The sequence below is a fragment of the Alligator mississippiensis genome, chromosome 2 (assembly GCF_030867095.1).
Source record: "Alligator mississippiensis isolate rAllMis1 chromosome 2, rAllMis1, whole genome shotgun sequence".
NCBI classification, from domain to species: domain Eukaryota; kingdom Metazoa; phylum Chordata; order Crocodylia; family Alligatoridae; genus Alligator; species Alligator mississippiensis.
In genome coordinates, this window is record NC_081825.1 from 178,521,130 (window position 1) to 178,544,034 (window position 22,905).

Below are 22,905 nucleotides of genomic sequence, written 5' to 3' on the forward strand. Positions count from 1 at the left end.
CAAAACTGTTGAGGGATTCTTCTGCTAGATCCAGGGACATGTTCATTTTCCTTGTGCAAAGTTTTAGATAAATTCTATTTCCTCGTACTGTCCAGTTGAGTCAATCAGGTAAGACTGCTTCTCACTGGTAGGAAGGAACTTTCTGCATCCTCAATATGTTCAAGATATACAGTATTTCTCTGTAAACAATGCTTCATACCAGCTGAGAACCCATATTCTTAACTCTAGTAGACTTCCTGTTTTCAGCACATTCAACCTCAAATTCATTAAAAACAAAACAAACAAACAAACAAAAATTACCTTGCTAATATTAGAAACACATTTTAATTTGTACATAACCAGCTAATTTTTTTGGAGGAGAAAAGTGGTTTAAAGGAGATTTAAGGAACTAAGAACTGGGGCTGAACACCATAAAACAGATTCAGTTCTTTAAAGGAGTTCTACTGAAGCATGAATAAGTTCCACTTCTCCTTTGAGACTAAGCCTGCTGCCATCTCCTTTGAACACAGTGGGTGCATCTACATGAGACACTTAATGCTCATTGGACTAATTTTTTTGCGCATTAGCATGACTGACAAAAACCATACTAATGCACTAATGCACAATAGATTAGCCCAATGGGCATTAAGCATCACAAAAAAAGCACTCATTTGCAGTAATGTGCAGTAGGACTGATTGCAGCACGTTAAGTTAGTACCTGTTGTTACAGGTACTAAACTTAATGTACCATGATTACAGCACATTAATGAACATGTAGATGTGCCCAGTAATTCTAAAAAGAACCAAGAAGACATGAAGAATATATATGCCTTTCACTGCTTTTGTGTCCTCAGCTCCAAGACACTGCATGCTTTCATGGGAAAGAAGAAGGTTCAGTTCCGAAGATCTGTCCTAACATTCAAAAGGTTAATGATCCACAGCAACATGTTTATATGGGAAGAAGAAGGTAATCTAGAAGACCGTGGGCATGTCTACATGAGGCACTTAATGCCCATTGGACTAATTCTATTGTGCATTAGCGCAACTGGCAAAAAGCATTCATCTGTGCTAATGCACAATAGAATTAGTTCAATGGGCATTGTCACCTAAAAGGCATTCATCTGCATTAATATGCAGTAGCACCGATTATGGCTCATTAAGTTAGTACTTGTTATTACAGGTACTTACCTGTAGATATGCCCTATGGGTGCTTCAACACATATGCTTTACTGTGGCATTGCCTAATTAGTCCCACAGCAAAGCATCGCTGGGCGCGTCTATACATTCATTAATGCACCATGATTATGGTGCATTAAGTTTAGTACCTATAATAACAGGTACTAACTTAAAGCGCCGTGGCACTACTGCACATTAGCACAAATGAATGCTTTTTTATTACACTTAATGCTCATGGGACTATTCTATTGCGCATTAGCATGGTTTTTGCCAGCTGTGCCAACATGCGGTAGAATTAATCCAATTAATCATCTCATGTAGATGTGCCCATTGTTTATATGTGCAACAGTATTAGGGTGCAGTAAATTAAATAAGTCTACTGTAAGATAGTTCTATTGGGGACAGTACTCTCTTGTGGCAGAGTAATTAAGCGCAATAAAACAAACGTATAGATGGTGACAGGGGCTGGCTAGGGCACAGGGGTGCTAAAGTGCAAGGGCTGCCCGCTGCATGCCTCCACATTTTTTATCACTCTTGTGCTCCAGCCAGCCCCTCTGCTGCCTAGTGCAGCTACCTGGATCCCAGGGCTGACCCCCCACAAGCCTGCTACCAGCTTGCGGCTGCTCCAGCCTGGCTCAAACTGCTGCTGCTCCAGGCACACATGTAGACCCTGTGCCCAGGAGCAGCTGACTCTGGCTCGAACAGCTCCAGAGTTTATGATGTCATGTTGATTTCATGGGTAGATGAACCATATAGCAGGGAAATGCGTGCTGCCAGTTTCAGTTCTACTTCATTCACTTACCTGAGCAATCGTCATCAGTACTGCAGAAATGAGGAAAGGCACTAAAGATGTTCCAAAATACCAGAGAACAAACCAGGAAGCAACATCCAACAGGAGAATGTGCAGGAAAAGCAGGAAAAAGAAGAGATGATTTGTCTTGAGGAGTCCCGTCCTCTCAATGGTGGCACGCAACTCATGGAAGTCTTTTACCAGCAATTTCTGAGAGGACAACCAACATTAATCACTCCCTGTTCTGGGGGACAACACAAAAGTCTTAAGAAACAGAGGGCCTGCCCTGCAGAGGGGTCAGGATGCCAGTGAAGAACATCTGACAAACAGGCTTTGTTCCTGCTTACAGGAGACATTGTGACACCAAGAGGGTTAAGTAGCTATAGGTTCTGCTGTTCCTGGTGAGACTTTATAATACTGGGGAGATGGGGAAATCTCATGACTGATGGGATCCCATCTGTCATTGTTGTGTGGGAATTACTATAGGGAATGTGTCAGAAGTAGTGAGAATTATAACAGACTGGATGACTGTACTCTTTGTCCTGGTATGGATCAAGACACCAGGAGATTCCCACAGCTCATGGTTATTGATTCTCCCTCCTCCAGGGGCTGGGATCCAAGATGCAACACAGTGTACAGGGGTGCAAGGTTCTGACTGAATTTAAATCAATTTGGCCTTGTATTTTTGCATAATAATTTTCCAATACCAGACTCACATTTTTTTTAGGCTCAAAACTTGGTTGATCTGGTGCCAGCTCCCCAATCAGTAGCGAGCTCATGTACTTTCTCACCAGCTCCTTATTGGTGTGAAAAGCTATAAAGGGTTCCTGATAAAATACATGTAAATGGAATAAGAAAAGTCCCATAATATACCAAGCTAACATCTCTGTACCTTGATATAGGAGAACTGTGTGTCTCAACACAGTGGTAAACAACTCTAGATTCGAATATAGTACAATACTGTAAATTACCTATTCTGCTATGCATCTGAAATGAACATATTAAAAACCTCATAAAAAAGCTTTAAGAAGTTACATTAAATGACACGATTGTAAAAAATGACATACAACTATAACATTTAACTGTAAATACGTATTTTCATATAATACGCAATTCATTAAAAACATTCCATGACATTAGATTAATTTGAAGGATAAAAAAAGAATTCAGAGAGAGATGTCAAAGCTGTTCTCATTTCTTAAGTTTCAAAGCATTAAAAAGATACTTTCAGGATGACTGGTGTTAACAGTAGAAGCATGCTGGTTAAACACAGTTCAGTGCTAGAGATCCTGGATCCTTATAAAACAGCTGAAACAGCTGAAGGGATTCATTGGTACTGGGTAATGGAGGTGGCTGTAGGGGACATTCATCTCCCAACTGCTGGGGTTTGTGCTCAGGGTACAAATTCAGCCATATACATCTCTACATTGCACAGCATCTTATTATGAGTAAGGGTAACTGATTCAAGTACTAAATAATGAAATAGGATTTTTTTAGAACCACTTCTAGCCTGTCCTTGGCACTTAAACCACTGTTGTTTAAAAAAAACCCTTTCAGTTCAGTTCACTTTCACCCATGGAATTCTTTTGCCAGTGTTGCTGTTGTAACATAGCAGGCTTTATTTAGAGAGGGTGAAGTATTCCTTTCAAACTTGTAAATGGACTATGAGCAGAATCCTTCACCAAAGAGTACATAATCATTTTGTGACTCATAGCTCTTCTTCCTCAGTTCTATGCTTTCCAAAATATTTATTAAAGAGCTTCCTTTAAATACCAGATTTACTCAAACTGGACGCAAGATTATTACCTCTGCCCAACAGCAGTAGTCTTATTTCAGAATTAAAGAGTTTCCTTTAAATACCAGATTTACTCAAACTGGATGCAGGATTATTACCTCTGCTGAATAGCAGTAGTCTTATTTCAGAATAACTGTGCTATTAAGCAAGTGCATTCAGAACCAGCAATCACAGGTTAGGAAGAGAGAGATATTTTGCTTCTGTGGGTGAAAACAAATATTATCTTTCAAGGACTTTATCTGGAAAGAGAAAGTGATGATTGTAACCATGGGTAGAATAGTTTATTTTTTTCCTGATTCTTTCCCTAAAAACAAATCACTTCAGTAGCACAATGGACTTCCTCATGTTGATTCTTCTTAGTGTCTGAGGTATTCTAACCAACAGTCTTCTTAAAAATATCCTTTTCCTCTCACCCGGGTTCACAACCTTGCATCCTTCTCTGATTCCACCTTCAACTTACCTTAAAATAGTGGTCCATGGCAAATTCAGTCAGTCATTTCTTTACAACAAACTCAGCTATCAGTAAAAAACTACAATAGGAAGAAAAAAGCTGGAGGGGTGAGACATCACCTCATAGGAATTAACCTGTGACAATGAAAGACCAGTGCCTGGTACTTGTCTCAAAATATCTTTGCCTGTAAAATAAGGGATAATCATCTTTAGCCACCTTTGTAAAACATTGCAAAATACTCAGATGAAACCTAATGTGTAAAATCAAAGCATCATAATTACCCTATGGGCTAGATTTTGACTTTAGGCACATCTCTAGGCAAAGTGTGGTGCAGAAGTTGCATCACTCCAAGTATAACCTGGGGGAGACTGTAACTCTAAGGCAATTACCTCTGTATTGCAATTCTTTCCTCCTTCCACCTCAGACTAAATATGTATTTCTTGATTATACTGGCAATAATTATTTGCTCTTCATGCTAGCTCAGTTACTGTAGTCCACAGATTGCTTGGCCCAAAAGGAAGTGGTGCTACCCCCTGCTTTAATTATGAACCAAGGGTCCAGGCAACTCACTCAATGACAAAAAAAATGTTTTACTCCCTTGCATAGGCATAGAATCCAACTCTCTTTTTGTAAAGTTGGACCATGCTCCTAGGACTGTTTATCCGTGTTGTTTTACTAGTTACTGGTTAAAATGCATAGGCAACATTAGTCACTGGAAAAAGAATACACTAGACTAGACTACACTCCAGGGCTTCCTGTCTCCCAAGGGAGTGCTCCTCTCACTGGGCTATAGGGTCACACCCCTCTTCTTCTAGTGCCATGACTTACAGTCTTGGCTGCAAAGGGGCTCATCTTCAACAGGAGAGGTAGAGGATACTCTCAGCACAACTCAAAGCCTTGGAATACTTTCTAAGGAACAGGAAGATGTAGGCTTATAGCCCCCCAGACTGAGAAGGACATATAATACATGTCTCCCTGGACAAGTGTTCTAACCATCAGGCTATAAAAGTTGACTCCTCCTAATAGTAATTGTTTGGGATATGTTCAATAGCTATATCTGAGGTATAAAAGCTTGCTTGGGGTGGGGCAGAAACTTGGGAGACACAGGACTTTTCATGCACATAGGTATTTAGGTTTTCATGCACATAGGTTTTCCTGAATTCCTTTTTGAATCAGTGGGTGCATCTACATGAGACACTGAGTGTGCAGCAGCCTGATACTACTGCACAATGCACTGCATGGCAAAAACTGTGCTGAGACGTTACTGTGCAGTAATATCAGGCTACTGCACAGTAGCTTACTTAAAAAGCGTTTGTTGGTGCTACTGCATAGTAACTGCAGTTACTGCATTTATTTAGTACTTGCTTATTAGGGTTGTACAAAGTTTTGGTTACTGATTTGATTTGGCGGAGATTCAGCCCGATTCAGTGGCCAAGTCTCTGAATCTGAATCGAATCAGGAGACCCTTTAATTTCTCTGAATCAAATCGGAACCCTCTGAATCAATTCAGAGAGATTTGGAAAGATTCAATGATTTGGACATTGACACAGCTTTAAATGTTTTTTCTACATACCTCAAGGTACCAGGTGACTTGTGAATGCTGAGATGGTGGGACGGATGGAGCATCCCACGGGAGCGTGGCGGGGGATCCCCAGCACACTTGGCAGCAGACCCAGAAATGGACCACAAGCACTTCCGGTCCACTTCTGGGTCCACTGCAGAGTGTGTGGGGGACCCCCACCCCCCCGCTCAGTGACTGATGCCTCCTGGGTCTGGGGGAGTACCCAGGGTCCCCCCGCAGCCGATCATCAAGCTGGGGTGCTGCACGGGGGGGGTGCCCCACATGCTTCCACGTGTGCCACCGAGCATGCGTAGGGCCCACCTGTGTTCCTGTGGGACACTCCATCTGCCCCACCATCTCAGCGTTCACAAGCTGTGCCTGGTACCTCAAGGTATAAAGAAAAAATATTTAAAACTTTCTATGGCCGAATTGCTGATTCTCCGAATCAGTATCGAATCTTCAGATTCAGATTCTACTGAATCAAAACAGGACAATGATCTGAATCAACGAATCGAATCACTGTCCCTGATTCAGGCCGAATCTGAATCGAATATGGCCCTTTTTGCACACCCCTATTGCTCATACAAGTAGTAAATAAATGAGCAGTAACCACCCTGAAGTAGTGTCTCATGTAGCTGCACTCTGTAAATATGAATTTGACATATCCAAAGTCACATAGGAAGTCTGTGGTGGGGTAGGGATTTAAATCAGGGTTTCTCACATACCAAGAAACCACCTTAGGCACTGGGCTACATTCAGTTGATGATTCTAACCCTGATTATAATCCCAAATCCAACATAACTTCAAATTTAAGACTGCCACCCAATAATTAGATTCTATGCATGAAAATGTATAAATCTTTTATAATGTACATATCTGAATATAAGATGAGCTTTTTTTCACCCAGTCAGTATGGCAAAAAAAATCCTTCATTTTATTTGCATACCAGCAAACTCTTCCAACCCTCATCACCATCACATACATTGTCATTCATTAAATTGCTGCTAGAAAAAGTATATACTTAGGAAAACAAACTATGACGTTAGCAGAATGCAGTCCACACTAAGCATGCCTATAAAACACATGGCCCACAATGAGCAAACACAGTGATGGGAAACTTTTTTCAGCCTCTCCCCCAGGAGAAAACAACCACTGGGCCCAAAGGCATTTTCACACCAAGTCAGCACTGAGAGAGACCAGAGTAAGACCCAACCCCCCATGCCAAATGCCCATGGGAACCCACCACGAGGACAGACTAGCACAGCCCATCAGAATAAGATACTATTCCCATTGTGCTCTGTCCCCTTCTGGACCAACTCTTTTACAAGTCAGGGTGAACCACTACATCAAACACATTTCACCTTCCTTTTTACTCCTATACCTGAGCAATGCCTTTCTTTCCCATTTCCAATTATTCCTGTTTCTTCAAGCTTTAAATGTCTGGCAAACATCACCAAATTCCTATGTACCTAAGCAACTCTGTTACCTTTCTCTCAGCCTGTTGAATGTGATTAGTGTGACCTGCTCTCTAGGGGCATTTATACACATGCCCTGGGATTGGGTAGGGGAACATTTTAATTAGAGCGGCTCCAAGATCCGATCTAATTAAACCGCCCAGAGTGTCACGTGCATCAGCATCCCCATGCTGAAAAATGGCAGCTGGGATGCTTTAACTAAAGCTTGTTGAATGAGCTTGAGTTAAAGTGCCCCGGCCACCATTTTTCAGAGCAGGGACACTGATACATGTGATGCTCCAGCAGGCTCCAGCACAGTAATTACCATGCTCCAGCAGACTCAATTGATTGACCCTGCTCTGATGCACTGTAACTACAGTGCATCAGAGCAGCCTCACTGTACATGCATAGGGACCCAACGGCAGTGCTTCCCAAACTTTCCCACAGCATGACCCCATTTATTACCCCATTTCCTCGACATGATCCCATTTCCTCAGCATGACCCCTTACTCCCAACTCGCAGCTGTCCACCCCCGCAGGTGCCCCTCACACTCAAGCCACAGCCACCTGGTCCTGCTGGTACCCCTCATTCACAATCCATAGCCCCCCCTCTCCTCAGGTGCCCCAAGACCAGGGCCTGGAGCCCCCTTCCCCATCCTGCCCAGCAGTGCCTGAACCCTGGCTGCCACTTGCAGGGAGGCCGCAATGCAGGGCCCAGCTCCCTGCCCCCCTGCCCCTGTCCCCTCCCCTGTAGGCAACATGGCCAAAGCGGAGCTTATTGTTGGAGGGGGATGTGGGTCGCCTGCTATGGGCTTGGGGCTCCCTGTCCTGCTGCCCTTCCTCCAGGCCTCTGCAGCCCTGGAGGCAGGACCTGGCACCAGAGAGAGCACTGTGCCATGACCACTTCCGCTGGTGTTGTGACCCCATTTGGGGTCGGAACCTACAGTTTGGGAACTGCTGCTCTATGGGGTGGAGACAGACCTGGCAGGTCTGCATCTTATCTGCATATACATTTCTGGAGGGTCCCAGGACTTGTGAGAAGACCACCTGAGTCCAGTCATGAGCAGGGGCTAATTAGCAAATGAATCCTTTGTGAGGGGTATCTGAATTACAGACCCATGCTGAGCAGTGTGTCTGGGCTGCAGGGTCATCATGACTTGAAATGCTGTTGGCTCTGCTGGGGCCCAGCTCAGTGAACTATTATAGTAAGTCATGACCCTTTGGTTCTGAGCAAATATCATGGGCTGCTTGCAGATGTTAAAAGAAAAAACAAAAAAAAACGCTTTACCAAAAGAAGCAGCACATTACTTTGACCCAGCTTCACAGCATCTGATTTCAATGATTTCTATGATTCTATGATCTGTATAGATTGGGCACTTTAGTGGGGCTTTTTGGTGCTTTTATCTAAAGCTGAGTCAATTAGCTATTTAAATAAAAGCATAAAAAAAGCCCCAGTAAAACACCCAATCTATAGATGTCAAGTGAGCCAGGTCCAATGAAGGTGCTGCTTTTTCTGGGAATGCACTGGACTTGACATGAGCACACACTGAATTTAAAGTGCCATTTTGTTTTGTTTTTTCACATCTGCAAGCAATCACGATGCCTAGTTTGTACTATGTATAAGTAGGCACAAAAATGGTGTTTACAAATGTGTTTATGGAGTACATGTGCAGAAACTTGTAGCAGTTTGTGACAAGTTAAAATGCACCATCTCAGGATGAACTTACCCATAGTAATTTGTACATGCAAATTACTGTTAGTATGCTGATTGTAGTCAGTGTTTTTTTGGTCCTTTGCATTTCAAATTAAGTAGGGGGGAAGGGAGGGACAAGCAACTGCTGTGGTTCTGACTTTGGCCCTGACCCAGAATCAAGGCTAAAGTCAGTCCTACAGGAGTCTCCTGTTCCCCTCTGCTTGTCCCCGGCAGCTTCTGCCTTACCCTCTGCTCCTTTCCCCACCTTACTGTTAGATTTCATAGATTTCATACACATTAGGGCTGGAAGGGACCTCAGAAGATCATCAAGTCCAGCCCCCTGCCCCAGGGACAGGAAGTCAGCTGGGGTCATAGGATCCCAGCAAGATAAACATCCAAATTTCTCTTGAAGGCATTCAAAGTAGGTGCTTGAACCACCTCCGGCGGCAGGCTATTCCAGACCTTGGGGGCTCGGACAGTAGAGAAGTTCTTTCTTATGTCCACACTGAAATAGTCATGAAGGGGTTTGTGACCGTTTGACCTTGTCATCCCTTGGGGTGCTCTAGTGAACAGACATTCCCCCAGATTCTGGTGAGCACCCCTGATAAGCTTATAGGCAGCCATCAGATCACACCTAAGACTGTGCTTTTCCAGGCTGAAGAGTCCCATGGCTTTCAGCCTCTCATCATAAAATCTGTTTTCCTGACCTCTTATCATGCACGTGGTTCTTCTCTGGACTCTCTCAAGCTTCTCCACATCCTGCTTGAATTGTGGAGCCCAAAACTGGACGCAGTACTCCAGCTGCAGCCTCACCAAGGCTGAGTACAAGGGGAGAATGACGTCCTGGAATTTGCTTGAGAAGCATCTATGGATGCAAGCCAGCGTTTTGCTTGCATTACTAGCCGCAGTATCACACTGAAGGCTCATGTTCATCTTGTTGTCAATCATGACCCCCGAGTCCTTTCTGTCCGTAGTGCTAGCCAGCTTACCACTGCCAAACCTATAAGCATGCTGCGGGTTATATTTCCCAAGGTGGAGAACCTTGCATTTTTTGGTGTTAAACACCATCAGGTTCTCATCTGCCCATTTCCTGAGCCTGTCAAGGTCAGCCTGGATCGCCTTCCTGTCCTCAGGTGTGGACGCTTTACCCCAGAGTTTAGTGTCGTCGGCAAACTGGGCCAGTCCGCTTCTGATACCAATGTCCACATCATTAATGAAGATGTTGAATAGTGATGGCCCAAGGACAGAGCCTTGAGGGATCCCACTGGTCACAGCACACCACAACAATTGGCTTCCATCAACCACCACCCTCTGAGTCCTACCACGGAGCCAATTCCCAAGCCAGCGGATTGTGGTGAAGCCGAGACCACAGTTGGCCAGTTTTGCTAGGAGGTGATCATGGGATACCAGGTTGAAGGCTTTTTTAAAGTCAAGATATATGACATCAATCTCTTCCCCCTTGTCCAGGTGATAGGTGACCTGCTCATAAAAGGAAATAAGATTGGTTAAGCAAGACCTACTTGCAACAAACCTGTGCTGGCTATCCCTCAGGATGCTGCCGTTGGCCAGTCCGTTAAGGATAGCCTCTTTGATAATCTTTTCTAAGACCTTCCCCAGGATAGAGGTCAGGCTGATGGGCCTGTAGTTTACTGGATCCACTTTCCTCCCCTTCTTGAAGATAGGCATCACATCGGCCTTCTTCCAGTCTTCGGGCACTTCACCAGAGCACCAGGAGTTCTCAAAGATCTGTGCCAGGGGCTAAGCTATGATGCTAGCCAGCTCCTTGAGTACCCTGGGGTGTAAACCATCAGGGCCAGCTGACTTGAAGGTGTCCAGCCTCTCAAAGTGTTCCTTCACAAGGTCAGCATTGATGGAGGGTAAGGAATCACCCTCACCCAGGTGTTCCCGTCTTGTAATGGGCAGGGGTGCTCCTTCCATGTTGTGGTCAGGGGGAGAACAGCCAGAGCAGGGTTTGACATTAAGTCAAAGGAAGGAAGGCTGAAAAGGGAAGAAATCCGGAGGGGAAGAGAAGGCAAGGGAGCTATCTGACCTACCTCCAGCCAGCTGATCCCCACCCCCAGCCACTAGTTTATTTTCTGTAGCAATGTGAGGAGGAAGATTTCAAGATGACCTTCCAATAATTAGATACTACACATGGAAAATTATAACAAATTTATATTTTTTTCATATATAGGATCTAATTATTGGGAGTCATCTTATAGTCAGGCTGTTCTTATATCTAGGTAAATATGGTAATTTTCCATGTATAGAACCTAATTATTGGAAGGTCACTGTCAATTCATCCCCACATCTCTGCAGTGGATCAAGCAGCTGTAGCAGGGTAAGTGGTAGGGGGTGGATTCAAGTGGCCTGACCCCTGCCCCTTGCACCCTGCCACCTGTCCCCCCAGTACTTGCTCCTTCTGCTGCTTGCCATCCTGTTCCTGTGCACCATAGCCCCCCACTCCCCTGCACCTTGGTACCTGCCCCACTCCTTTTCCCTTCTGCCTGCTCCTCCATGTCTGTACTCCTTGGCACCTGCCCACCACTTATCCCTCCTTCCCACTCCTGGTTCTGCAATTTCCCCTATGCATGGGCCACACCTGTCCCACCTGCCTTTTCTCCCCAGGCACTAGAGCAGGATCCAGAGTCAGAGCTATCACTACAGTGTGTCCAGGTCGGGGCTGAAGCAATGATGTGTCCCACGCCCCTGGCCAGAGAAGGGCTAGAGATACAAAAGGTAACTGGTGGCAGGGAGGGAAGTGGGGGCAGGCAGCAGGGAAGTCCGGCAGGGGAGCAGGCATGGGAGTGCAAGCGGCAGGCAGTGGCTGTGACTCCAACTCTGACCCTGAATTGGGGCCAAAACTGGAATCACAGCAGCCCCTTCCCTCTCCCCTCCAGCTCGTAGCTTGTACTTAAATCCAAGAGAAAGGGTTTTTTTCTCTATTTTAAATGGAAAAAACAAATCTAATCTTGGATTTGAGTAAATACAGTATTTAAAAGAAGCAAGTTCTCTAATAAAAGTTTTGGAAGTCAAAGAATTTAGGAATTTGGGAAGGAAATCTATGAGTCATATTCTTAAAATGATAATGCGCTTGTTTCGCTGATTAATAACTCTGTCCATTGGCAGTAGTGTTATTTCAGAATAATTGTGTTATTAGGCAAGTTCATTCACATTACATTCTCATTTTGGGAAATCCCTGATTAAAATAAGAGAAAAACAACATTCTTCTGACATCCAAACACCACTAAACCTATTACATTAATAAAAACCATATCCACCCCCTTCCCAGAATGTAAAATGGTGAGGGGATGGAAGGATCCAGTGGAACCAGATTTGAACCATATGAGCGCTTCTGGTGTTCTGAATTTCATCAGCTTTCTAAGGAATATTACTTTAAATCAAATCCCCTCTGTATAGATACTTCTCATACTGCCCTTAAAGTGATTCCTGCTCATCCTATTACTACTTTTGCAGTGCAATGGAAAAACACATAGCTAATAAGAATGAGCTACAGGTTAAAGTATGAGCAGGTACAAGTTGGTAATTTATAGGCTGACATCTATCAACCAAAAACTGTAACTCAATCCATAATGGGCTGGTTAACATACCCCAGATATAAAGATGAACTGACATAAGGAAGTCCATTTTGTTACTGGAGTGATTTATTTTTTAGGGAAGCTAGGAAAGGAATCAGAAAAAAAATCTATTTTTACCCATTGATTTCATTGAGGTTTGATAGCAGTTCTGGACTTTTGTCCCCAGCGTACAATCAAGAGGCAGGAGAAGCAGTAAAACATTTTTTCTTTAGCACTATCTTTTTTTCTAAGAAGGTCCTCTGTGTTTGATGCCATACCACTCAGCTGTATAAATTAGTTTTAGCCCTTTAAGGAGAGGGTGAGAAAGGAGGGCTCTACTTTATTGTACTGAAAAGAGAAAGCAGTATATTTAGAAATTTCTGTCTTCCATTAGGGAAGCAAACAGACTAGAGAACCTCCTAATGTCCCCACCAGCCCTGTTTTCTGTAATCTCCGTAAATAAAAGGAATGACATTCTGTCCAAAGCTGAACAATAGACAATTTTATTTTTTATATGAAGAAAACTGAGCAGGATGGCAAAGATAACTCTAAATGTGATTCAGCTATAGAGTGGCTCCTTGTTTCCAGGGAGGCTGGAAGGTGTGAGATGAAGATACAATATCGGGCAGTGATCAACCCCCATAAAAACATCATGGTGAAATAACTGAGCCAAATATCACCTGCAGGTAAAATGTGTCTTCTGTTTGGTTCAGGTTGGCCCTGCTTACTAGGATCTAGCCATCTGCTCAAGTCCCAAAGCATGACATAGAATTATAGGCTAAGTCTACATGAGACATTGACTGCACAGTAGCCTGTGACTACTGCACAGTAGTATTGCGTGGCAGAAAGTGTGATGCGCTGCTACTGCGCAGTAGTCACAAGCTCCTGCGCAGTCATCATCACAAACAAGCTGTTCTTCGGTGTGACTGTGCAGTAACTCTGGTTACTTCACAGTCATTTAGTACTTGCTTATAGAAGTACTAAATGACTGCACAGCAACAACTGTGCAGTCAGCATCTCATGTAGATGTGACCATAGGGAAGTAGGGCTGGAAGGGACCTCGAGGTCATCAAATGCAACCCCCTGCCTAAGGCAGGATCATCCCTATCTAAACCATCCCATACAATCCATAAACTCTACATTAGGCTACCCTGAAACAACATAGACCTAACACCCTCATCCACCACACACAGAGCAGGGGAACCATGGCAGCCAGCATCCTGCCTCTATGAAACATTGACTGCAGAGGCCTGAAACCTTGGAAATAAAGAGGGTATGTTTGTAGGGCGCCAGTACATCATGATGTGGAACTGAGTGTCTGTCTGGTGCTGGTGTCAAGGCATGTATAGAAGAATAAGCTGCACGTAGGCAAAACCTAACACACCCTGGGCTCAGGCTTTGCTCAGCTGCTCACTGATTTCTCTCTGCTTCTAGATAATGTCCCTGAAAGACACGAGATGCATTTCCACCTCCGGAGACAAGCGCTCCCTCTCTTGATGATCTGTGGCTGCTGTTGTGGGAATCCTGCCAGCCTGGATCTTGCCATCTCCCCCACCAAGACTCTCCCTCCCAGGGAACGGGGGTGGGAAGTCATCACCTTCAGGGTCCACCCATGGGCCCTGGAGAGGGACCACCTTGCTCTCCGCATGAGCTCCTGAAAGGGACCCGCAAGGGCGGACACGGCCCAGTGACACCAAGTGAATGGGGGAGCAGACAGAAGAGCTTCCCGAAAGCACCTCTGGGGGCACTTGCTGAGAAGACCCCTGTTGCTCCGTGGGGCGAGGATGGGCACTGCTCTCTCTCTCTTTCTCTCTCAGCCAGCCATGTCTCTGGCGGCAGCTTGGAGACCTCGCTGCTTCCTCTGCCCCCTGGGTCCCACGACAGCATCCTGCCCTGCATGGCACGGAAACACCACGTATCTGGGTCCAAGGAGGCTGTTCACCTTAAGCCCTGCCGGGGATAACTGCTCTTCTGGCGCTGTTTAATACCCACCGAGAGGTTAGGACTTCAAGCCCACTTGATGGAAACAGGAGGCCCCTCCCTAGCTCGCTCCTGTGGCCACACGGCTGCGGGCAGGCGAAACCCGGGGGCATCCGAACCCCGAGCCTGCCTACGCTTGGGCCTGCGCGTAGGGTGCCTGCCAAAGCAGTTGGGAAATATCTGAAGGCCCTGGCGGGGGTGCCGGCTGTAGGGCCACCTATGGTTCTGGCCTGACTGACAGATTTGGACGTGGTTTGGCCTGGAAAACGAACCCTTTCTTGCTGATGATCCATCCTCCCCCCCCCCCCGAGAAGAAACGAGGTTGCCCTGCAGCCTCCCCGCCGTGCCCGCCGCCTCTCACCGTGGCGTCCTGCCCGGCGTAGTGGCTGATGACGCGGGCGCCGCCCGGGTGCCGCCGGTGGAAGTGGCTAATGTCGTAGACCTTCCTGTGGATGACCAGCCAGCGCGGCTGCGGCGGCTGCCCCCGGCCCGTGCGCGCCGCGATCTGCTCCCACGTGAAGCGCCGCCCGGCGGAGCCCGCCTCCGCGCCCGGCCCCGGCTGCGGCTCCGGCTTGGGACCCCTGAGCGGAGCCATGTCCTCTGTCACCCCAGCGCCGAGGCTCGGAGCCGCCTCTGCCGGTCCAGACCCACGTGCCGGGCTGGGGGATGGCTCCGCACCGCTCCCTAATCGCCCCTCCGCCGGGCCGCGCTGCCCGGGCACGCCCCGTCGTCAGCGCTTGCCTCTGGCCCTTGCAACACCCGGCTCAGACCTCGCCCCTAGTCGGGGCGTGCGCCGCTGCCCCCGGGCAAGGGCCGTCCAGTGCTCCGCGGAGCGAGATCCTCCCCGTGCAGCCTCCTGGCTCCTGGCCAGTCAGCCGAGACGTTTGAGACCGAAGGTTTCCAAGTGGCAGCGCTTCATACTCATATTCATACCCGCTTTCGCTCGGGGGAGAGGTTGCTCCCTTCTCCCCCCTGAAACTGAAGGTGCATGCAGTGGGGTTTGGGTACAGCAAAGGGGCACCTGGTGCCAGTCGAGGTCCCTTCCTGAGGAACACGGTGCCCAAAACTTGTTCTGGTTGTGTTTTTTTTTCCTCCCCCACCCCCATCTCTTGCAAATCCAGCTCTGCAGGAGTTAATGCCCTGTTTGCACCTGGAGCTATACTGTCTGGCTGCCAAGCCCCAGGGCCACTCCTAAGAAAGAAGCAGCTTGCCTGGTCCTTCTCTGTCTGGCAATCAGGCCAAGTCAAGCAACCTGCTAGACTTCTGAGAGCATGGCTCAGTGCCACCGCGAGCCTTTCCTGAGACACTCTGAAAATGGCACTGAGGCAGGCGCTCAGGGCCTCTTTGTTCTGTCTACACTACCTACCAGCTGAGCATGTGCACAGATGGGGAAGAGTACTCAGGACTGGCTTCTCAAAGTAGTCCTGGGTTCAGCTGGGAGGTGGTATAGGCATGGTTTAAACCATTAGGGTGGGCATCTAAATGGCATTTTTGGCACTTATTCACAGATAGGAAATGCTATTCCTGGACATGTAAGCACTCACATACAGACAGCTACATGTACACACAGACTGGGCATATGCTTCCCACTCTGTGTACACACCCATTATGGATGAGTAGCACTAGCAGCATCTATGGCCTGAAAGGCATAACTATCAGGTGTTAGACTCTGAAAGAGGAAGAGGAGGAAGAGTCCCATTTTGCCCCCAGGAATTGATTAGGGCCCTCCCCTGGGAAGTGGGATTGAGGCTTGCCTAGAAAGGGTTTGAACCTGGGTTTCAGCTACCTCCTTAGTACTGTGCTTTAGCCACCACACCACATTAGCCAGTCCTAAACAGTTGGTACTCCTTTTGAAACTGAGCCTTTGCCCCTTGAATTTAATATAGTCACTGGAAAAAAGTGGGAAAGATTCTACCTTACTAGGAACAAGGCTCCAGCAGAAAACCCAGGGCCCCTTGTCTTCCAGGACAGGACCTACTACACTAAGGTGAACACACCCTCTGCTTTGCTCCCTTCCCCCTGGCCTCACACTCATTGCTGCCAACTTCAAAAGAAACACTGGACACAGGCAGTGGCGACATGTCGAGGGTGCACGGGGGTGCACATGCACCCCCTGAGAGCACTGGTGCACCCCCTCGCAGCCAGCACTCTCTGCTTAGGCAATGGGAGGGGGACAGGCAGGAGCTCCGGTGCCTCCCATGTGAGTGATGGCCAGGAAGTGGGGGCACCAGGAGAAACTCTGCTGGCACTTCCAGGTGCCTTGCTCACGCTTCCCCCCCTGGCCGCTGACTGGCCGCTGGGGAGGTGGGGTACATGCCTCCCCTGACTCAGGAGGTACCAGTCACCCATGGAGACATCTCTGCATAATCCCTGACCAGTGGTGTGGAGGTTTATGTGTTACACTAGAAAATCAAAAATACTCAGGCTCTCCACTCCTCTGAGCCAGAAGTACAGTCTTTGACCTCATAAACAAGTGCCTTAAACTCTCAGATTCTGGGGCTAAAACATCAGAGGGCCTTCTTTCAATTGTCTACATGTCCAGGAATGGAATTCCTTCCTGTATGTGAATGCCAAAAGTGTCATGTAGATGATTTAAAAACTGGAACTTCATTGATGAGAAAGAAATAGAATTCTATCTTTACTCTTTGAAGATCCCATCTATAAGCCTTAACTGTTAAAATCAAGACCTTAAATTAAACTCTTGAAACAAATCAGGAGGGAATGAAGGCCAAAGAACACAGGTGCAGTGTCCTCTCTAAGTGAAAAGTTGTTCAATAATTAGGAAGTCACAGTCTGTCATAGACAAAGTTTTCTGAATGGTTTTAAATACTAGCACACTGCTCCTACCCAGTGGGCACTACAGCAAAGAAGTGAAAAAGGTACTGTGTGGCAAGGTCCTCATAGTAAGATAATATTAGAAGGGACCTCAAGATGTCATGTGTCCAAAGCCCTGTCCAAGGGAAAATTACCCCCATCTAAACCATCCTATCTGAGAAAAGTTCACAAATGTATGGCAGTATACAAGCAGGAACAACAAGAACAAGAACAATAATAATAATAATAGTAATTACCTATTGGTAACACCAGGTCATTCAGCAGCAGCTAACAAAATCTATAGTTTTAAACCAAAGTCAAGTCCACGTAGTGCCAGAATTGCTTTATTACCTCTTCCTCATTAATTTTCTTCTCAAAAGCAAGGTTATATACTGGGTTATAATAATAGCAATGTTGATGTCATCTGGTGAACCCTCAAGCAGAAGCCTAACATTGTCTTTTTTTATTTTTCCCCACAAGCTGCTGTCATCAGATTTGGTGTCTGTGAGCATGAGCATGCATGAATTCTGCAGTGAAGATTCTACTTCCAAATTGGGTCATCAAAGAGTTTAGTTAAACACAATTAATAAGTGTAAAAGCAGACTGCAGCTGAATTTACTGAGTCAAAAATCATATTATTAGATGAACACCACCAGAAGAAAATAGTAAGATTGCAGAGCATAGTGTGGGAAAGGAACCATGGCATTGATTAATTGATAATGACCTTAAACTTTATTCTCAGCATTAGATTGACTTCTGCTTCCTGTTTCTATACTGAAGCCCTCTATTTGGTTCAGCTCTTAGTAGATCAAGGCAAGCATCAAAGAATGTCCTTAAGAAACAGATAGTCAAGGTAGCTGCCACTGGAGAGTCTTCAGAGGATGAAGAATTAAGCCTGGCAGGTATTGTGAAAGTTTCCAAAATGCCACGTCTGTGTTGGATTATATAGCATCCAAGGACAGTCTCATCAGATCTTGAATGAAATTGTTGTGAAATGGGGGCTTGTTTAGAAATGAATACTTTCCATGTATAAGTGCAACTGAAAGGGAATGAACCCCCTCCTGTCTGTCAATGATTAATGGGAGAAATAGAATGTTTATTATTGAGATGTAATTTGCTAATCTAGTCATAAGCAGGGAGACTATGAATTATTAGCAGAATGTGTAAACTAGAAAATGGAGTGATTAATTCAAAATACATTTAGAACTGGATCCTCAGGTAGTGTAAATTGATGTAGGTCATTTGATTTATCAGTTGAGTAACCTGGCTGTTTTCTATTTTTCAATAAACGTCACTTTTATCAAAAATTTCCAACCAGCCCTCACTCTTCGGTGATACATGCAAAGAAAACTGATTTGTGTATTAAGGAAAGCAGAGTTCTGTAACATATTGCATAAATCAAGAAAACAATGATGGAAAGTAGACACAATCGGGCTCAGAAGCAAGAGGATATTTAAGGTGGTGCAATGAGGCTGAGACAATAATTGACATGTCTCCAGACTGAGACTGTTGGTAAAATGCAGCTCTGCAAAGAAGGAAATGGTGATGGCTCTATTGACTTTTATAAAGTTGCACTCGCTCACTTCAGCAAAGAATGTGAGCCTATATAAATCTATTTTATCTTAGTTCAGAGTTTTAGAAAAAAGAACACTTGATCAAAATCTGAGCTTAAGGACCATAAATAATAGAAAGGCAAATAATTAAAACATTTATTTTACTAACAGGCTATCTTCTGGTGAGCTGAAAGTATGTAACTTTTAAAGTGATATAAAGGAAGCCTAAAACAAGAAAGCAGAAGTATAAAATATTCAGCAACTGCTGAAATGACCCATATTTAGATGTCTTCTGACTGATTAGCAATTTTAATGCACATATTCACTATGGGGGGACTGATATTTCCCACATATTTTCTTGGTCAGATAAAAAAAAATATTACAGTCAAACTTTCTAAGACTATTACAATGTTATTACTATTTTTTTCTTTTTTTTCGCTCTTGACTATGAAGTTAAGACACTTCCATAATTTAAATGAAAGTATAACATCGAGAGTGGCTAAAGTATTTGGATGTCACAATACTTATTTTGAAACTTCCATGTAACTTTCTAAACAACAGAATCTTCTTCTTTTTTTAATCTCTGTCCTTCCCTCCCTCCTACACACTCCCAATTTGGAAAAAAAACCCTGCAAAAAATCTAAATAAAAAGAGAACCCCACCCAATTCCTAACCATCTTAGGCTAAGCATTCACACCAGTATTATATATTTATTTATTAGATTTTTCTGCTGCTCTCTCCAAAAATATTAAGAGCATGCATTCAGATGAACACGCACATGTGGTATATGACACTGGAGACCCATCTATGGTGCTGCACACTGTACATGCCATACAGGCAGATGTTCCCCACACTGCTAATTTATAGTGCGGAGGGGTGAGGGGGAGGGGGAAGGGGGTTTGACACCAGGAAATCCCAGTATCAAAAAAACCCCATGTTGGCAGTGTGCGCTGCCTGAAACCAGAGCCTGGCCAGCCAGAGCCATGCTCCATCTGCTGGCCAGGCTCCCTGCTGCCCGATAACCACCTCTGTGGCTACTATGTGCCATGGCTATTTGTCCCCAGGGAAACATACATGCACATTTGTTCGGATGCTCCCAGAGCGACTTACAATAAAAAACAGATACAATAATAAAACAATGTCCTAAAAACCAACCAGAAATTAACCCCACCTGCTAAAAGCCTGCTGAAATAAAAAGGTCTTATACTACTTCTGAAAGATAGCCAGGCTTGGGTTCTGGCAGACCCCAAGAGTGAGGAAGTTCCAGAGCTGAGGAACAAAATGATTTTCCACATGTTTTTGGCTAAGAAAACTTAGTGCACAGAGGGTACAGATGCAAGAGGTCCCTCTCAGCTGTCCTTAAAGATCATGATAGAGAATATGGAGGGAGGAAGTCCAGCATTTCTCAACCCGTGGGTCACGACCCAAAACTGGGTCACAAGAATATATGAAAGCGTTGCAAACAAACTTTAAAAATGGATTCCCTTTTAAAGGAGAAAAATGTGGGTAACTGTGGTTATTCCCTTATTATACTGGCAGAGTTCCAGCCTGAAAGGGCTTGCTTGCAGTTCCCCATACCCCATACACTGCCCCTGCTGCCCCACAGACCTACCTCACACACTGCGGGGCTGGGTCCTGGGGCCACTGGGTCAGGAGTGAGGGGCACTGGGTTGGGACTGGCCATCAATGTTTACAAATGGGTCCTGGTACAAAAAAGGTTGAGAACCACTGCTTTAGATGCATAGGACTTGGGTAGAAAAAAAATGCAGCTTTGATCTTTGACACGGGACATCTTAAGTTAACACTGATCTTTGAAATATGGCTCAGAAAATGAATCAGGAATGGATTTCAGGAAGGGCCTTCAGACCTCAAAGAACATGCTTCTTTTCAAAAGAGTTTTATTTCCTTTTTACAGTGATTCTCAACCAGGGTGTCATAACACACTGGAGTGCCTTGAGATCCTTTCAAGAGTCTTGTGGGGTGCCACACAATGTTAGCACTGTTAGCTAGGCACACATGATTCACAAGATGAACCTAGAGGCTGTGTCCAGATGAGCGTGGCTGTGTAGCATGTGGTGATCTGATCTCCATGCTGCAAGATAGCAGCCCAGGAGAGGGGGTTGACCCCTGGATAACCAGGGGTCAAAAAAACCCACGCAAAAAAAAAGTGGAGCCACGAATGCAGGGGCAGCATGCACTGCTCAAAACAGGAGCCTGGTATTTCTTCATACATTAAATGTATTGGTGTTCCAGAGATACATCAAGATAATATTTTGAAAATTGATTAAGAATAGGGAAAAACTATGGGTGGATTTACATGTGCACTTTACTGCAGAGTTGACTAATTAGTTCTGCACTAAAACATCACTGTCTACACATGCACTGGTTTTAGGCTGCAGTAAATTAATTAACTGTGTCATACGACAATACTATCCTATGACAGAGTAAATTACACCTCTGAAACTCATGTGTAGATGGTGACAGGGACTGGCTGGGCCATGAGGGTGCTTAAGTGCGAGGTCTGCCTGCTGCCTAGCCCCACACTTTAGCACCCTCATGCTCCAGCCAGATCCTCCACTGCCCAGAGCCTGGGGCTGATCCCCTGGGTCTCCTTCAAGCCCTGGGCTGCTCCACCACAGCTCAAAGGGCATTTGTACACATACTTGCACCTCAATGCTGGGTGCTTTTAAAAGTACCTGGAGCTGCAGCGCATACAATTGTATAAGAGGTGAAATATGCATCAGCACTGAGAAAATTGTGGTGGCACTCTTTTGAACTAAAACACATCAGAGGTGTTTTAGTTCAAAAGTGCACTGCTATCTTCTTCTGCATGCTGATGCATATTTTGCCACTTATATAACTGCACACGGTGCAGCACAGTGCGCATCAGCTTGCATACGAAGCAGACTCAGTTAATAGAGTCTGTTTCGACCCATCAGATCTCTAGCATGTCGCAGGACAAAAAGGTATGTGTATAAATGCCCAAAGTGCTGCGGTCCCGGGCACACCTGCAAATATTGCACCAAGAAGCAGTTGACTCCATTGCAAGCTGTGCCAGAGTTTATCATATCGTCTTAATGCCATGTGTAGATGCACCCTATGGCCTATCTACATGAGATGCTGACTGTGCAGTAGCCTTATACTCAGTAGTGTTGTGTGGTAAAAACTGTGATATAATGCTACTGCGCAGTAGCATTACAAAAAAGTGTTCACTGGAGCTACTGTGCAGTATCTTGAGTTATTGTGCATTCATTTAGTAAACAAGTACCAAATAACTGTGCAGTAAGAACTGAATAGTCAGTCTCTCGTGTAGATGCAGCCTATGAGTAGTATCCAGAAAAGCACTTACTTTCTGAAAGGTAAATTTGATTTATTGTAAAAATAGTTTTAGAGATAAATCTGAAAGTTCATCTGAAAATATGGAGACCAAAGAACCCAGTCACCAACAGTGAACCAGGCTGTTAAACTCCTTATAAAATTAAAGAAGTTCTGGTAGTGCCAGGCTCTGGTATATAAATGTGCCTCTGAAAAGTTGGAGACTTTTTGGCTTTCATGGATAAAATAAGTTTCAGAGATTTTATGAGCTTTTGTTTTTCTTTCAGAATACCTGATTAGTTCTAGTGAGCCTTCCCTCACACACAAGTCTGCTCACAACCTCTCAAGTTCTCTAATAAAACATTACCATTTTCCCTTAATAAATTGAAATTAGGGACTATGGTCTAGAGAAAAGGTGTGTACTTAAGCATTGCGATGCCTAATGTTTATGGTATGGAGAAACAAACAAGTTGCCATGAGGAAAGTTAGGAAAGACTCTTGGGGCACATTCCCATGAGTGGGCATGCATGTTCCCCGGGGACAAATAGCAGCAGTACATAGTTGTGCCACTACTAGTTGTTCCAAGGAACGCGCCTGCATATATGCTCTGGTACATGGCAAGTTGCCCTGGGTGGGGTAGGGGAGGCTGAGGCCAGGAAGCTGAACTGGCCCCCAGCAGATTTACCTAGGGTCCTGGGGACTTTCCAAGGCTCCAGCAGTGGTGATCCAGGCATGTGGAGCCTGGCCAGCAGCCAGAGCATGGTTC

At 45.2% G+C, this 22,905-nt stretch overlaps 1 protein-coding gene and 1 long non-coding RNA gene across 2 annotated transcripts in view; one reads left to right on the forward strand and one right to left on the reverse strand.

Moving 5' to 3' along the window:
• The window catches only part of LOC102558806 (acyl-CoA (8-3)-desaturase), a 36,181-nt gene extending 21,039 nt beyond the window's left edge, over positions 1-15,142 (reverse strand). The window contains exons 1-3 of the mRNA XM_059722500.1: positions 14,819-15,142; positions 2,662-2,772; positions 1,958-2,155 (exon numbers count right to left, since the gene is read on the reverse strand). Coding sequence (XP_059578483.1) covers positions 1,958-2,155; positions 2,662-2,772; positions 14,819-15,052 — 543 coding nt within the window. The 5' untranslated portion in view covers positions 15,053-15,142. The remainder of the gene's footprint in view (positions 1-1,957; positions 2,156-2,661; positions 2,773-14,818) is intronic.
• Positions 15,143-15,339: 197 nt separating this feature from the next.
• LOC132248667 (uncharacterized) lies at positions 15,340-18,578 on the forward strand. Its single transcript, XR_009459976.1, has 2 exons — positions 15,340-15,441; positions 17,752-18,578. It is a non-coding gene; the product is annotated as an uncharacterized LOC132248667 (long non-coding RNA).
• Positions 18,579-22,905: the final 4,327 nt, after the last annotated feature.